At 68.2% G+C, this 15682-nt stretch overlaps 1 protein-coding gene across 4 annotated transcripts; it reads right to left on the reverse strand.

Annotated features, from left to right (window-relative positions):
* Positions 1-349: 349 nt before the first annotated feature.
* Positions 350-15193, reverse strand: CRELD1 (CRELD disulfide isomerase 1). Of its 4 annotated transcripts, none has more exons than XM_075005281.1 (10): positions 14992-15193; positions 8747-8829; positions 7680-7790; positions 6541-6632; positions 6076-6242; positions 5374-5461; positions 4678-4761; positions 4083-4178; positions 3860-4003; positions 350-570 (listed from the first exon to the last, which is right to left on the reverse strand). In XM_075005281.1, the coding sequence occupies exons 1-10, from the start codon at positions 15115-15117 to the stop codon at positions 350-352; spliced, it is 1212 nt and encodes a 403-aa protein (XP_074861382.1). In that variant the 5' UTR covers positions 15118-15193. The 4 variants fall into 4 exon arrangements, with proteins under 4 accessions (XP_074861382.1, XP_074861379.1, XP_074861380.1 ...); XM_075005278.1 differs by having other exon boundaries at positions 5366-5483; XM_075005279.1 differs by having other exon boundaries at positions 5366-5461; positions 6066-6242; positions 14992-15191.
* Positions 15194-15682: the final 489 nt, after the last annotated feature.

Here is a 15682-nt window from a genome sequence, read left to right on the forward strand (position 1 = left end):
GGTGGTCTCTGCCCCCGTAGCGCTACAGGCAGGGACACCGGCCACTCACCCCCCGCCCCCCCAGCAGTGCACAGCAGAGGGGGCAGGGGCAGGGCACAGCCATGGCATTGGGGGGTGAGTTCTGCAAGCCCTGGCACAAGTGGGGGCCTGGGGAGAGTAGACCCTGGCCTGCCCTGCACCAGCCAGCCCTGTGGGGCGAGCAAGATCCGGAGGTCCCCTACTCACTCCCCTTCAGTGCTGGCCTCCCTAGCACCAAGGGCTGCCCCTCAACCACCCCTGCTCCCCATCACAGGAATGGGCCCCAGGCTGGAGCTGGAGGGCCGAGCCACACCAGCCTTCCCGCCTGGAACTATCTGCCCTTCATAAAGCCGTCGAGCAGCCGGTCGCTGCGCTCGGAGAGCCAGTAGCCGGCCATGGCCGCCACGGCACCGATGAAGATGGCAGTGAAGACCATGTCCCCCTTGGCAGCCAGCGTGGCCAGCGCACAGATCACCACGCCAAAGAACATCTGCTGCAGCACCACCACCTCGTCCTCCGTCACCTCGGCGAAGAAACCCTTGGCCGGGGCATCTGCAGGACAGGCAGGGGGTAAGGCCCAGCCCGGACCCACCAGAGCTCCCCCAGCCCAGTGCCCCGGACTGCGCCTGCAGAGCAGGGAACCACCCCGCGCTCCCTCCCTGGCACTCGTTCCCAGCCTGTGGCAGGGTGGCCAGGCCTCTGCCAGCGAGGGGCCTGCCTCCCTTCTGAACCCCCGTAGGCTTGGCCTTCACAAGCTGAGGAGCCCCCCCAGGCTGCCCCTGACCCGCACAAAACTCACCCTGCTCCTTCTATAGCCCCAGCCTCTGACTTTCACGGGGCGAGCCCCCTTCTCGTGCTCGGAGGAGCGACCGTTCCTTGGCTATTCACTGCCCCTGCCCTGCGCAACACTCACCCTGCTCCTTCTATAGCCCCAGCCTCTGACTTTCACGGGGCGAGCCCCCTTCTCGCGCTCGGAGGAGCGACCGTTCCTTGGCTATTCACTGCCCCTGCCCCAGGCAGAGTGCTACGGCCCTCGCTCATACCCCCACCCCCTGCCAGGCCCCTGCAGGGCTCCAGCTGTGGGCGCACCAGGGACCTGTGCACAGAGCTTTTTCCTGTTTTAGGCTCCAGCCCTTTCTTAACCATTCCCAACACTGGGTTGCTTGGTTGGCTGCCGCAGAGAACTACGTCCAATGCCTCCCAGAGCCCTGTGGGGGAACAGCTCACACAGATCCCCATCTTACACAGCCAGGTGGGAGTGGGTTTTCCAAGGTGCCTTTGCACTTCCCAACTGGGCATTCAGCTGCCATTGTGCTGCCCAGGCACCTGGTTTGTAAGACCTGTTTGAAACTCATCTCCAGCTGCTCAGGATTTAACTCTCTCAAGCCCTTTAGTATCAGCCTCCCTACGTAACCCTTTCTGCAGCTCATCTGTAACTAGGTTGGTGTGATGGGGTTCAGGGGTCCCCCTGCACTGCACCCCGTCCGCTGGCAGGAGAGACTCTCACTCAGCAGGTACAACAGGAGGTTTATTAGGCGACAGATGCCCAGTTTCTCACAGAAGCGACAGCACAGCAGCCAGAGACAGTCCTTCCAACCCGTCCTGGGGAGAAGACCCCGAGGGGGGCCCCTCTGGGGTGTAGCTTTCCCCCTCCTCCAGCTGGCTGCCTTCCAGCTCCTCTTTCCCCAGCTTCCTAACTGCCGCCCCCGATTCAAAAAAAAAAAACCACAGCTCCTCCCTCCTCTTTGTTCAGGGCAGAGGTGTTACCTGCCAGTTGTAGCCCCAGGGTCATCCTTAGCCACAGGGAGCTGCTGCTAGCCTCAGACATCCAGCCTGACTCACACATGCACTCCCCCCACTCCATCACAGTTGGATAGGACGGGTCCCAGCATAGGCCCATGGGAGCCACCACTCTCTCCCCTCTGAAAACTGATCACTTCTTCCTCCCTTTTGTTTCCTGTCTTTTCACCAGTTCTCAGGCATGAGACGCTCTTCCCCCGGAGCCCGCGATGCTGTATTTCCTGACGAGCTTCTGGGGAGGGACTGTGTCAAAGGTTTTCTGCAGATCTAGGTGGCTACATCCACTAGCTCCCCCTTGTCCACAGGCTGGACCACTCCCCCCAGGAACCCTTGCCAATTAGTAAGGCAAGATTTCTCTTTCCAGAAACCGTGAGACTCTTCCGCCACAACCATGTTCATCTATTTTGGGGTGCAAAAAGTGGGGGGATGGCCCTCCTCAGGGGGCATGAAACTTCATAAGGGCGGCACAGAACAAGCAGCTGCCGGGTCTTCCCTTGCATTACCAATGCTGAAATAGGTCACTTTTCATGGCTGTGTATTCACATTTAGACACCCATTAATGAAGGTTTTACATTGTACAGACTTACTTTCTCACATGCGCCAAAAGGGCTTTTTCCTCCTCCTATTAACGTAACCACAGTCTCCATTGGTGCGGATGACGTTAGACAGGTCGGAGGTACAAGGATGAAAAGCGGGGCCCAACAAACAAAGTTTGCTCACCTGCTGTGTTGTCTGCCAATTCTGTTCATCACTATCATTTCAACCAGTTTGCTCAGTCGTTAGACTTAGCAGCCTCTAATTGCCAGGATCACCTCTAGAGCCCTTTCTAAAAGGTGGCATCACATTAGCTATCTCCCAGTCATCTGGAAACAAAGGTGATTTAAACGAAGGCTACAAACCCCAATTTGTAGTTCTGCAGTTTCGTAAGAGTTCCTTCAGAACTCTTGGGAGAGAGTAAATAGCCACCCCGTCCTGGTAACTGGTTATCAGGTTATTCCTAAAATTCCTCTCACGACACCTCTATCTGGGACAATCCCTCAGATGTGTCACCTAAAAAGAATGTCTCGTGTTTGGGACTGTCCCTCACCTCCTCAGCCATAAAGACCGACACAAAGAATTCATTCCGTTTCTCCGCAGCAGTCTTGCCGTCCTTGACTGCTTTGTTACCCTCTCGATTGCCCAGTGGCCGCACTGGTTGTGCAGGTGTTCTGCTTCTGATGGCCATTAAGAAACATTTGCTATTAATTTCTGAGTCTTTGACTAGCTGTTCTTCAAGTACTTTTTTGGCCTTGCTAATTCTATCGTCACGCTGTGTTTGACAGTAACAGAGAGGAAGCCGTGCTAGTCTATCCACTAGCAAAACAAAAAGCAGTCAAGTAGCACTTTAAAGACTAGCAAAATGGTTTATTAGGTGAGCTTTTGTGGGACAGACCCACTTCTTCAGACCATAGCCAGCCCAGAACATTGAGTCTGTTCTGGGCTGGCTGTGGTCTGAAGAAGTGGGTCTGTCCCACGAAAGCTCACCTAATAAACCATTTTGCTAGTCTTTAAAGTGCTACTTGACTGCTTTTTGCTGTGTTTGACAGTTTATGCTGCTTTGTTTTCCTCACTGGGACTTAACTTCCACTTTTTCAAACAATGACTTTCTCCCGCTCTGTGCTTCCTTTTCACTGCCAGCTAGCCCTGGTGGTGCTGGGCTTGTTCTTTGGTTGGTTGGTTTTAATTTGGGGCACACATTTAAAGCTGACCCTCTCCTATGTTAGCTGTAAAAGTTTCTGTGCACTTCACTGGCGTCACTGGGCCTTTTATGTCTTTTTAACTCAGCCCCCACTTGTTACGCAGTGCCCCTTGCTGAAGTTAAACACAACCTGCCTACTGCTGGGCAGAGCTCCCTCTGTCTTCCCACCACACAAGCAGAATGAATCTGATGTTCACCATTATGGAGGTGATGTGCGACACTGTCCCCCACTTCCACCCAGAGCTTTCCAGGCCCGTGGATGGGGAGCAGCCGGCCTCGGCTCGGAGCCCTGCAGTATCTTACCGGCGGGTTTGTCCTCCACGCACTCGCCATCCCTGCGGACATGGTGCTCCGCACAGACGCAGCGGTAGCTTCCATCCGTGTTCTCGCAGACCTCATGGGGCCCCATGCAGACAGGCTCCAGCGCATTGGCGCACTCATCCACATCTGTGGGGATGGAGCAGATCAGAGCCGGGGCCCTGAGGGTCGCACGGCACGGCACGGCACGGCACGGCACGGCACTCACCCAGGCATTTGGCTCCGTCCCGCTGGTAGCCTTTGTTGCACTTCTTGCAGCGGGCAGGCCCAGCACCCATGCAGCCCACACAGGCCTTGGCACAGTCTGGGGGCAGAAAAAGGCTGAGGGTGCAGCCTGCAGCACGTGGCCGGCAGGGCCCAGGACAACCCAGCCGGCCGTGGGCAGCCAGAGCCCCTCCTGCCTGCTCGGCCGCAGCAGAGCGAGCGCAAGCCATGTGCCGCAGCCGGCTGCGGAGACCCAGCGAGTGGGGTGCCCACGGCTGTGGCGAGAGCATCTGCTGCGCGCTCACACCCTCAATGCACAGAAGAAGGGTCACCCGCAGACGGCTGGTGAATGGGGAATGCTGGCCACAGCCCAACTGCCTGGTGCCAGGGGCTGCCCAGTGCCACGGGGCAAGGAAGGGGTAAGAGCGAGCAGCACTGAGCTGCCATCATGCCCACTGCCATAGCATGGCGTGTCAGCCCTGGGGCACCGCGCGCAGACCCACACGCTGGGCTCCGGGACCCCCACCGCAGAGCAGCGCAGCGCAGCTCAGACACAGCCACGCACCCACCCCCGTGCACAGGCCCCCCCCGGCCCCGACCTCGGCACTCGTAGGAGCCCTCCGTATTGACGCAGAACTGGTTGGCCCCGCACTGCGCCATCTCCGTGCCGCACTCGTCTATGTCTGCAGAGGGGAAGACTTCAGGGTGTCAGAGCACAGCCCAACGCCCAGCCCCGAACCCGCCCGCCCTCCTTCCGCTCGGCCTCTGCGCCCAGGGCCCAGCCCCGAACCCGCCCGCCCTCCTCCCCCTCGGCCTCTGCGCCCAGGGCCCAGCCCCGAACCCGCCCGCCCTCCTCCCCCTCGGCCTCTGCGCCCAGGGCCCAGCCCCGAACCCGCCCGCCCTCCTCCCCCTCGGCCTCAGCGCCCAGGGCCCAGCCCCGAACCCGCCCGCCCTCCTCCCCCTCGGCCTCTGCGCCCAGGGCCCAGCCCCGAACCCGCCCGCCCTCCTCCCCCTCGGCCTCAGCGCCCAGGGCCCAGCCCCGAACCCGCCCGCCGTCCTCCCTCACAGCCTCTCCGCCCTCTGCCCAGCCCTGGCCCTGTCTCCAGCAGCCCTTTGCAGCCCCTCTCCTATTCATACCCCATGAGAAGGGCCCAGGGTGCCCTGCCAGGGCCCAATGGAGCACAAGGCCCATGCACAGGTGAGGACACGGACCAGGGCTGCTGCTGCCCTCTCCCTCCCCAGCCAGGGTGTGTCCCGCCTGCCCCCCAATAGGAGCTACGTTCTCACCAATGCACCTGTGCTCATGGAGCACCCAGCCTCGCTTGCACCGCAGGCAGCTGGAGTCCTCTGGCCCCAGGCAACGCCCGCAGGCCCGGTAGCACTCTGCCAAGACAGGCGGCACAGGCTGAGAGTGCACGGTACCGCCCTGGCCTGGCCGACACCTCCCACCTGCTCCGGGGACAGCCCAGCACCAGCTCTTCACAGGAGACTGGCCAGGCCAGGCCCACCCAGCCCAGGGCCCGTTTGCAGGTGCCAGGCACCCCCGGAGCAGGGACCTGCCCAGCGAGCCCTGCGCCAGCTGCTGGCAGAGGCACCGAGCCCCACGCACTTCGCAAGTTCCCGTTCCACCCTCTTATGGGCTTGGCCAGCACAAGGGGCGCAGGTGGGACCTGCTCAGGCTGGCTGGGAAACGCTTCCTTGGGGTCGCTGTAAACCCGCCACCCATTGCTCTTGTGTCGGGCGCACGGACCCCTTCCAGGCAGCGCTCCAGGGCGCTCGCCGTCCCGCAGCCGAGCAGAACGGGCCCAGCCTTGCCAATCTCTCCTGGGGCGGCCCTCCTGCCCCGGCCAGGCGCCCGCGCTGGCACGCTGCGCTTGGGATGGGGTGCGCGAGGCCCCTGGTGCCATCCTAGCCTGCCCGCCCAGCCCGCCTGGCCCCCGGTGCCACGCCAGCCCCAGCCCTGCCCCAGCCCCGCTGCACTACGTACCAGCACATACCAGGTGGCTCTCGTTCCTGGCTGCCTCGTAGTAGCCGTCGGCGCACTCGGCGCAGAAGGGGCCGCCGTAGCCCGGGCTGCACACGCAGAGGCCAGTGCCCACCCGCGTCCCCTCACCATCGCACTGCCCATTGCCGCTGCACGGCTGCTGGTGCCCGCCCGCACAGGCTGCAGGGAGACAGGCTGCTGGGATGATTGGCAGGCTGGGCACGGTGCCCACCCCTGCCCCCTCCCCCCCGCAGCGGCACCCACCCCCTGCTGCCCCCTCCCCCCCACAGCAGCACCTGCCCCTCTGCCCCTCCTCCCCCACCCACGGGCCATCCCTCAAAGCCCCGTTCCTGGCCACAGTGGCCTGTCCCAACCCCTCCACGGCACCTGCTCCCCCATCCCTTCCATGGTGCCCAGCCCAGCCCATGGCCCCCGCCTGCCCACGGAGAGGTCGGGGGCTGGGCAGCTGGTGACTCACGCAGGCACTCAGGGCCATAGGTGCCAGGTGGGCAGCAGAGCTCCAGCGTGTCGACGCAGAGCCACTGGACGAAGTCAGGGTGCTGCTGCTGTCTGAGAGATCGAGAACGTTTCTGTACCGCTTTCTTCTACAGAGAGACCCGGCAGTGTCACCGCCTCCCCCTAGGGCCGCCATAGTCCCGCCTTCCTCCAGGCCAGCTCCGGGCTCTGCACCAAGCCCTTCAGCAGAAACTCTCTCACCAGACTCCCGACGGATCTCTGCCCTTTGACTTCACCGGTGGAAGGCAGCACCTCCCAGCAGGTGCCCCCCCCCGGGCAGGGCAGGACCCGGGCCAGGGCACTAAGACCTGGCCCGTGGGGAGGCCCAGACGCACTCGGGAGTCAAAGCAAGCGCCTTCTTCGGCGAGCGGAGCCAAACCCCCCCGAGGCGGAGGGGCAGCGTGGGGGCAGCCCCTGCCAGGCGCCAGGCCTGACCCAGCCCAGAGCGCGGAGGGCGTTGCATCCGCGTGGGATGACTCGCGGGTGTCGATCTGTGTGAGGAGGGACCTTAGCTCTACAGTGGTGTCTGGCACGAGGATCCTGTAACACTAAGGTCTCTCACACGGGGATCCCAGGTCTCACATGGCGGCAGCAGCGCCCAGCTCCGCCCACCCCCACCGACCCCCCGGGTCAGGACGTTGGCTGGGGGCGCGGCGAGGCGAGGCGGTGGGGGCAGGTGGGTGTGCGAGGGAGTGTGCCGGGCGTGCAGTGGGGGCAGGTGGGTGTGCGAGGGAGTGTGCCGGGCGTGCAGTGGGCGACTCACACCAGTAACTGGGCATTTTGCCCTTCCCCCACCAAAGCCCCCCGGGCAGTTCTTCTAAGTGCAACAGGGACGGAGCAGGAGACACCGCAACCCCCAAGGGGAAGCCAGTGCTGGGCAGGCCCTGCACAAACACCGCGCCCTTTGCCCCCACGGCTGGCTGTGCCCCTTGCTCAGGCACCTCCACTGGCAGGGACGCGACACCTGGGCAGGAGCAACGCCCACTCCCTGCTGCCTGGACGCAGCAGCACGCAGGTCTGCACGGGGGAGCCCACGTCATGACCCAGTGGGCAGCCTGGGCCGGCCCAGAGCAGAGCCCCTGCCCCTTGCCAGCCACTCACCCCCGGAACCACCAGCTCTCCACGTGCTCCTCACTCTGCTCCAGCAGCTGGTGACACGCGAAGTCGGACTTGCCACACACACTTTCCAGCACCTCCAGCAGGCGCGTCTCACTGCAGAGGAACAGGAGTCAGCCCGAGGCAGCCACCGGCCCCCCAGGCCTGTCCCCTGCCCCACAGCCGCAGCATTCTCCTTGGGGGTCGCAGGAGGACGGCACATCTCAGCACCCTGGGGCCTACACGAGGGCCGAAGGGCTGTGACTCTTCCTAAGATCGCAGGGGCAGGTGGGACTCCCTCCCGCTGCCTGCGCCAGCCCAGCCGCCAGGAGCCTCCTGTGGCACCGCGGGGAGGATGGACAGAGGAAGCGAACAGCAGAATAACCCCTCTCTGACGCGGCCCCCAGCCGAGATGCTCGCCTCACTCGCACCCCTTGGGGTGCCAAGGCTCCCCTCGCACCCAGCCCTGGGGCTTGGCGTGTGGGAGGGCGGGCAGGCACTGCCAAGGACCACAGGTAGGATGCAGCAGCGTGCTCGGGGATGGGAGGGTCTGGGCAGGGGCAGTGTTCCCTGTACACCGAGTGCCTGCACAGCTGACCAGGATGGGCTCTGGGGCCGCCCGGCTGATGGGCAAAGTGCCCACAGGCGGCAGCAGGTGCTGCTGGAGGTGGTGCACGTCCGCCTGCCACTCGGTGTGCGCAACAACGTTTATTCCACACAAGGAAGAAAAACGTGGGCGGGAGAGTTGGGTGGGAGGCGGCTGGGTGGCCAGGGGGAGCTGGAGACTGGCCGAAGCGGGCTGGAAGGTGGGGCATGGCCAGGCGCAGGAGGTCTGGCTGGGAGACAGGAGGAAGTGGGAGCACACGGGACCAGGGAGGAAAGGGGCGGGGCGGGGCTCAGCGGCGGGGCTCCCTGTGGCCCTGCACTGGCTGGCACTGCCCCACAGCTCCCATTGGCCACGATGCCGTGGGGGGTTGGAGGCCGAGGTCCCCCCCACGCTCCCCGCACACAGCAGGGCCGAGGTCCCCCCACCCCCCTGGGTCCGAGCTCATGCACCGGCGCCCGCTGCTCACCTGTGCGCGTACTTGGCCAGCTTCTCCTCCTCCCAGGCCGCATTCCCGCCGCCAAAGCTCTCCCGCCGTGTCCGCTCCAGGCCCTGCCGGGGGGGCAGGCACAGCATGGGGCCTGCAGCAGCGGCAGCCCCCCCAAAGCCCCACGCCAGCCCCCCCAAACCTCCCTGGCCCCCGGCACCAATCCCCCCGGCACTAATCCCCCCCACGCCACCTCCCCCCAACGCCCCACGCCAGCCCCCCCAAACCTCCCTGGCCCCCGGCGCCAATCCCCCCGGCACTAATCCCCCCCACACCACCTCCCCCCAACGCCCCACGCCAGCCCCCCCAAACCTCCCTGGCCCCCGGCACCAATCCCCCCGGCACTAATCCCTCCCACACCACCTCCCCCCAACGCCCCACGCCAGCCCCCCCAAACCTCCCTGGCCCCCGGCACCAATCCATCCCCCCAGCACCAATCCCCCCCACACCACCTCCCCCCAACGCCCCGCGCCAGCCCCCCCAAACCTCCCTGGCCCCCGGCGCCAATCCATCCCCCCGGCACTAATCCCCCCCACACCACCTCCCCCCAACGCCCCGCGCCAGCCCCCCCCAAACCTCCCTGGCCCCCGGCGCCAATCCCCCCAGCACTAATCCCTCCCACACCACCTCCCCCCAATGCCCCGCGCCAGCCCCCCCCAAACCTCCCTGGCCCCCGGCACCAATCCATCCCCCCAGCACTAATCCCCCCCACACCACCTCCCCCCAATGCCCCGCGCCAGCCCCCCCCAAACCTCCCTGGCCCCCGGCGCCAATCCCCCAGCACCAATCTCCCCCACACCACCTCCCCCCAACGCCCCCCGCCAGCCCCCCCAAACCTCCCTGGCCCCCGGCTCCAATCCATCCCCCCAGCACCAATTCCCCCACACCACCTCCCCCCAACGCCAATCCATCCCCCCAGCACTAATCCCCTCCACACCACCTCCCCCCAACGCCCCAACCCACGCCAGCCCCCCCAAACCTCCCTGGCCCCCGGCACCAATCCCCCCAGCACCAATCCCCCGCACACCACCTCCCCCCAACGCCCCGCGCCAGCCCCCCCAAACCTCCCTGGCCCCCGGCTCCAATCCATCCCCCCGACACTAATCCCCCCCACACCACCTCCCCCCAACACCCCGCGCCAGCCCCCCCAAACCTCCCTGGCCCCCGGCGCCAATCCATCCCCCCGGCACTAATCCCCCCCACACCACCTCCCCCCAACGCCCCGCGCCAGCCCCCCCAAACCTCCCTGGCCCCCAGCACCAATCCCCCCCACACCACCTCCCCCCAACGCCCTGGACCAGCCCCCCCAAACCTCCCTGGCCCCCGGCACCAATCCATCCCCCCGGCACTAATCCCCCCCACACCACCTCCCCCCAACGCCCCGCGCCAGCCCCCCCAAACCTCCCTGGCCCCCAGCACCAATCCCCCCCACACCACCTCCCCCCAACGCCCCGCGCCAGCCCCCCCAAACCTCCCTGGCCTCCAGCACCAATCCCCCCCACACCACCTCCCCCCAACGCCCCGCGCCAGCCCCCCCAAACCTCCCTGGCCCCCGGCGCCAATCCATCCCCCCAGCACCAATCCCCCCCACACCTCCTCCCCCCAACGCCCCGCGCCAGCCCCCCCAAACCTCCCTGGCCCCCGGCGCCAATCCATCCCCCCGGCACTAATCCCCCCCACACCACCTCCCCCCAATGCCCCGCGCCAGCCCCCCCAAACCTCCCTGGCCCCCAGCACCAATCCCCCCCACACCACCTCCCCCCAACGCCCCGCGCCAGCCCCCCAAACCTCCCTGGCCCCCGGCGCCAATCCATCCCCCCGGCACTAATCCCCCCCACACCACCTCCCCCCAACGCCCCGCGCCAGCCCCCCCAAACCTCCCTGGCCCCCGGCACCAATCCCCCCAGCACTAATCCCTCCCACACCACCTCCCCCCAATGCCCCGCGCCAGCCCCCCCCAAACCTCCCTGGCCCCCGGCACCAATCCATCCCCCCAGCACTAATCCCCCCCACACCACCTCCCCCCAATGCCCCGCGCCAGCCCCCCCCAAACCTCCCTGGCCCCCGGCGCCAATCCCCCAGCACCAATCTCCCCCACACCACCTCCCCCCAACGCCCCCCGCCAGCGCCCCCAAACCTCCCTGGCCCCCGGCTCCAATCCATCCCCCCAGCACCAATTCCCCCACACCACCTCCCCCCAACGCCAATCCATCCCCCCAGCACTAATCCCCTCCACACCACCTCCCCCCAACGCCCCAACCCACGCCAGCCCCCCCAAACCTCCCTGGCCCCCGGCACCAATCCCCCCAGCACCAATCCCCCGCACACCACCTCCCCCCAACGCCCCGCGCCAGCCCCCCCAAACCTCCCTGGCCCCCGGCTCCAATCCATCCCCCCGACACTAATCCCCCCCACACCACCTCCCCCCAACACCCCGCGCCAGCCCCCCCAAACCTCCCTGGCCCCCGGCGCCAATCCATCCCCCCGGCACTAATCCCCCCCACACCACCTCCCCCCAACGCCCCGCGCCAGCCCCCCCAAACCTCCCTGGCCCCCAGCACCAATCCCCCCCACACCACCTCCCCCCAACACCCCGCACCAGCCCCCCCAAACCTCCCTGGCCCCCGGCACCAATCCCCCCCACACCACCTCCCCCCAACGCCCCGCGCCAGCCCCCCCAAACCTCCCTGGCCCCCGGCACCAATCCATCCCCCCGGCACTAATCCCCCCCACACCACCTCCCCCCAACGCCCCGCGCCAGCCCCCCCAAACCTCCCTGGCCCCCAGCACCAATCCCCCCCACACCACCTCCCCCCAACGCCCCGCGCCAGCCCCCCCAAACCTCCCTGGCCCCCGGCACCAATCCATCCCCCCAACACTAATCCCCCCCACACCACCTCCCCCCAACGCCCCGCGCCAGCCCCCCCAAACCTCCCTGGCCCCCGGTGCCAATCCATCCCCCCGGCACTAATCCCCCCCACACCACCTCCCCCCAACGCCCCGCGCCAGCCCCCCCAAACCTCCCTGGCCCCCGGCACCAATCCCCCCAGCACTAATCCCTCCCACACCACCTCCCCCCAATGCCCCGCGCCAGCCCCCCCCAAACCTCCCTGGCCCCCGGCACCAATCCATCCCCCCAGCACTAATCCCCCCCACACCACCTCCCCCCAATGCCCCGCGCCAGCCCCCCCCAAACCTCCCTGGCCCCCGGCGCCAATCCCCCAGCACCAATCTCCCCCACACCACCTCCCCCCAACGCCCCCCGCCAGCCCCCCCAAACCTCCCTGGCCCCCGGCTCCAATCCATCCCCCCAGCACCAATTCCCCCACACCACCTCCCCCCAACGCCAATCCATCCCCCCAGCACTAATCCCCTCCACACCACCTCCCCCCAACGCCCCAACCCACGCCAGCCCCCCCAAACCTCCCTGGCCCCCGGCACCAATCCCCCCAGCACCAATCCCCCGCACACCACCTCCCCCCAACGCCCCGCGCCAGCCCCCCCAAACCTCCCTGGCCCCCGGCGCCAATCCATCCCCCCAGCACCAATCCCCCCCACACCACCTCCCCCCAACGCCCCGCGCCAGCCCCCCCAAACCTCCCTGGCCCCCGGCGCCAATCCATCCCCCCGGCACTAATCCCCCCCACACCACCTCCCCCCAACGCCCCGCGCCAGCCCCCCCAAACCTCCCTGGCCCCCGGCGCCAATCCATCCCCCCAGCACCAATCCCCCCCACACCACCTCCACCCAACGCCCCGCGCCAGCCCCCCCAAACCTCCCTGGCCCCCGGCACCAATCCATCCCCCCAACACTAATCCCCCCCACACCACCTCCCCCCAACGCCCCGCGCCAGCCCCCCCAAACCTCCCTGGCCCCCAGCACCAATCCCCCCCACACCACCTCCCCCCAACGCCCCGCGCCAGCCCCCCCAAACCTCCCTGGCCCCCGGCACCAATCCATCCCCCCAGCACCAATCCCCCCCACACCACCTCCCCCCAACGCCCCGCGCCAGCCCCCCCAAACCTCCCTGGCCCCCGGCGCCAATCCATCCCCCCGGCACTAATCCCCCCCACACCACCTCCCCCCAACGCCCCGCGCCAGCCCCCCCAAACCTCCCTGGCCCCCAGCACCAATCCCCCCCACACCACCTCCCCCCAACGCCCCGCGCCAGCCCCCCCAAACCTCCCTGGCCCCCGGCACCAATCCATCCCCCCAGCACCAATCCCCCCCACACCACCTCCCCCCAACGCCCCGCGCCAGCCCCCCCAAACCTCCCTGGCCCCCGGCGCCAATCCATCCCCCCAGCACCAATCCCCCCCACACCTCCTCCCCCCAACGCCCCGCGCCAGCCCCCCCCAAACCTCCCTGGCCCCCGGCGCCAATCCATCCCCCCAGCACCAATCCCCCCCACACCACCTCCCCCCAACGCCCCGCGCCAGCCCCCCCAAACCTCCCTGGCCCCCGGCGCCAATCCATCCCCCCAGCACCAATCCCCCCCACACCACCTCCCCCCAACGCCCCGCGCCAGCCCCCCCAAACCTCCCTGGCCCCCGGCGCCAATCCATCCCCCCAGCACCAATCCCCCCCACACCACCTCCCCCCAACGCCCCGCGCCAGCCCCCCCAAACCTCCCTGGCCCCCGGCACCAATCCCCCCAGCACTAATCCCTCCCACACCACCTCCCCCCAATGCCCCGCGCCAGCCCCCCCCAAACCTCCCTGGCCCCTGGCACCAATCCATCCCCCCAGCACTAATCCCCCCCACACCACCTCCCCCCAATGCCCCGCGCCAGCCCCCCCCAAACCTCCCTGGCCCCCGGCTCCAATCCATCCCCCCAGCACCAATTCCCCCACACCACCTCCCCCCAACGCCAATCCATCCCCCCAGCACTAATCCCCTCCACACCACCTCCCCCCAACGCCCCAACCCACGCCAGCCCCCCCAAACCTCCCTGGCCCCCGGCACCAATCCCCCCAGCACCAATCCCCCGCACACCACCTCCCCCCAACGCCCCGTGCCAGCCCCCCCAAACCTCCCTGGCCCCTGGCTCCAATCCATCCCCCCGACACTAATCCCCCCCACACCACCTCCCCCCAACACCCCGCGCCAGCCCCCCCAAACCTCCCTGGCCCCCGGCGCCAATCCATCCCCCCGGCACTAATCCCCCCCACACCACCTCCCCCCAACGCCCCGCGCCAGCCCCCCCAAACCTCCCTGGCCCCCAGCACCAATCCCCCCCACACCACCTCCCCCCAACGCCCCGCACCAGCCCCCCCAAACCTCCCTGGCCCCCGGCACCAATCCCCCCCACACCACCTCCCCCCAACGCCCCGCGCCAGCCCCCCCAAACCTCCCTGGCCCCCGGCACCAATCCATCCCCCCGGCACTAATCCCCCCCACACCACCTCCCCCCAACGCCCCGCGCCAGCCCCCCCAAACCTCCCTGGCCCCCAGCACCAATCCCCCCCACACCACCTCCCCCCAACACCCCACGCCAGCCCCCCCAAACCTCCCTGGCCCCCGGCACCAATCCATCCCCCCAACACTAATCCCCCCCACACCACCTCCCCCCAACGCCCCGCGCCAGCCCCCCCAAACCTCCCTGGCCCCCAGCACCAATCCATCCCCCCGGCACTAATCCCCCCCACACCACCTCCCCCCAACGCCCCGCGCCAGCCCCCCCAAACCTCCCTGGCCCCCGGCACCAATCCATCCCCCCAGCACCAATCCCCCCCACACCACCTCCCCCCAACGCCCCGCGCCAGCCCCCCCAAACCTCCCTGGCCCCGGCGCCAATCCATCCCCCCGGCACTAATCCCCCCCACACCACCTCCCCCCAACGCCCCGCGCCAGCCCCCCCAAACCTCCCTGGCCCCCGGCACCAATCCATCCCCCCGGCACTAATCCCCCCCACACCACCTCCCCCCAACGCCCCGCGCCAGCCCCCCCAAACCTCCCTGGCCCCCAGCACCAATCCCCCCCACACCACCTCCCCCCAACACCCCGCGCCAGCCCCCCCAAACCTCCCTGGCCCCCGGCACCAATCCATCCCCCCAACACTAATCCCCCCCACACCACCTCCCCCCAACGCCCCGCGCCAGCCCCCCCAAACCTCCCTGGCCCCCAGCACCAATCCATCCCCCCGGCACTAATCCCCCCCACACCACCTCCCCCCAACGCCCCGCGCCAGCCCCCCCAAACCTCCCTGGCCCCGGCACGCCGCGCACCTGGCGGAAGCTGCTGGCGAGGCCCCGGCAGGTGCTGCAGGGCTCGGGCCGGGCGGGACCCAGCAGCAGCAGCAGCAGCAGCGGCGGGAGCGGGAGCGGGAGCGGGAGCGGGAGGGGCAGCGCCATGGGGGGGGCGGGGTCCCGCGGGAGCGGAGCGGAGCGGAGCGGAGCGGGACGGGACGGGACGGCCCCTCCCCGCGCGCAGCGGCCCAGGCTGCAGCCGGCCGCTCCCCGCCGCCCTCACGCTTCGCCAATGGCGGCAGCCCTGCGCGGTGACGTCACCCAGCAACTCGCAGCCAATCAGCGCGCTCTGCGCAGGCTGCACCTGTTAACGGGGGTGCAGAGCCCCCCCGCGGGACAGAAAGGGCCGCCATTGGCTCCTGCGGCCAGGCCCCGCCCCTCACTCCGCCTCCTGCCGGCCGAGCCCCCATTCACACCCCCCATGGCACAGCCCCGCCCCCTGCTGGGCACAGCCCCACCCCTCGCCCCGCCCTCACTCCGCCTCCTGCCGGCCGAGCCCCCGTTCACACCCCCCATGGCACAGCCCCGCCCCCTGCCGGGCACAGCCCCGCCCCTCGCCCCGCCCCTCACTCCGCCTCCTGCCGGCCGAGCCCCCGTTCACACCCCCCCATGGCACAGCCCCGCCCCCTGCCGGGCACAGCCCCGCCCCTCGCCCCGCCCCTCACTCCAC

Source organism: Carettochelys insculpta, chromosome 11 (genome assembly GCF_033958435.1).
Source record: "Carettochelys insculpta isolate YL-2023 chromosome 11, ASM3395843v1, whole genome shotgun sequence".
In the NCBI taxonomy this organism is placed as follows: domain Eukaryota; kingdom Metazoa; phylum Chordata; order Testudines; family Carettochelyidae; genus Carettochelys; species Carettochelys insculpta.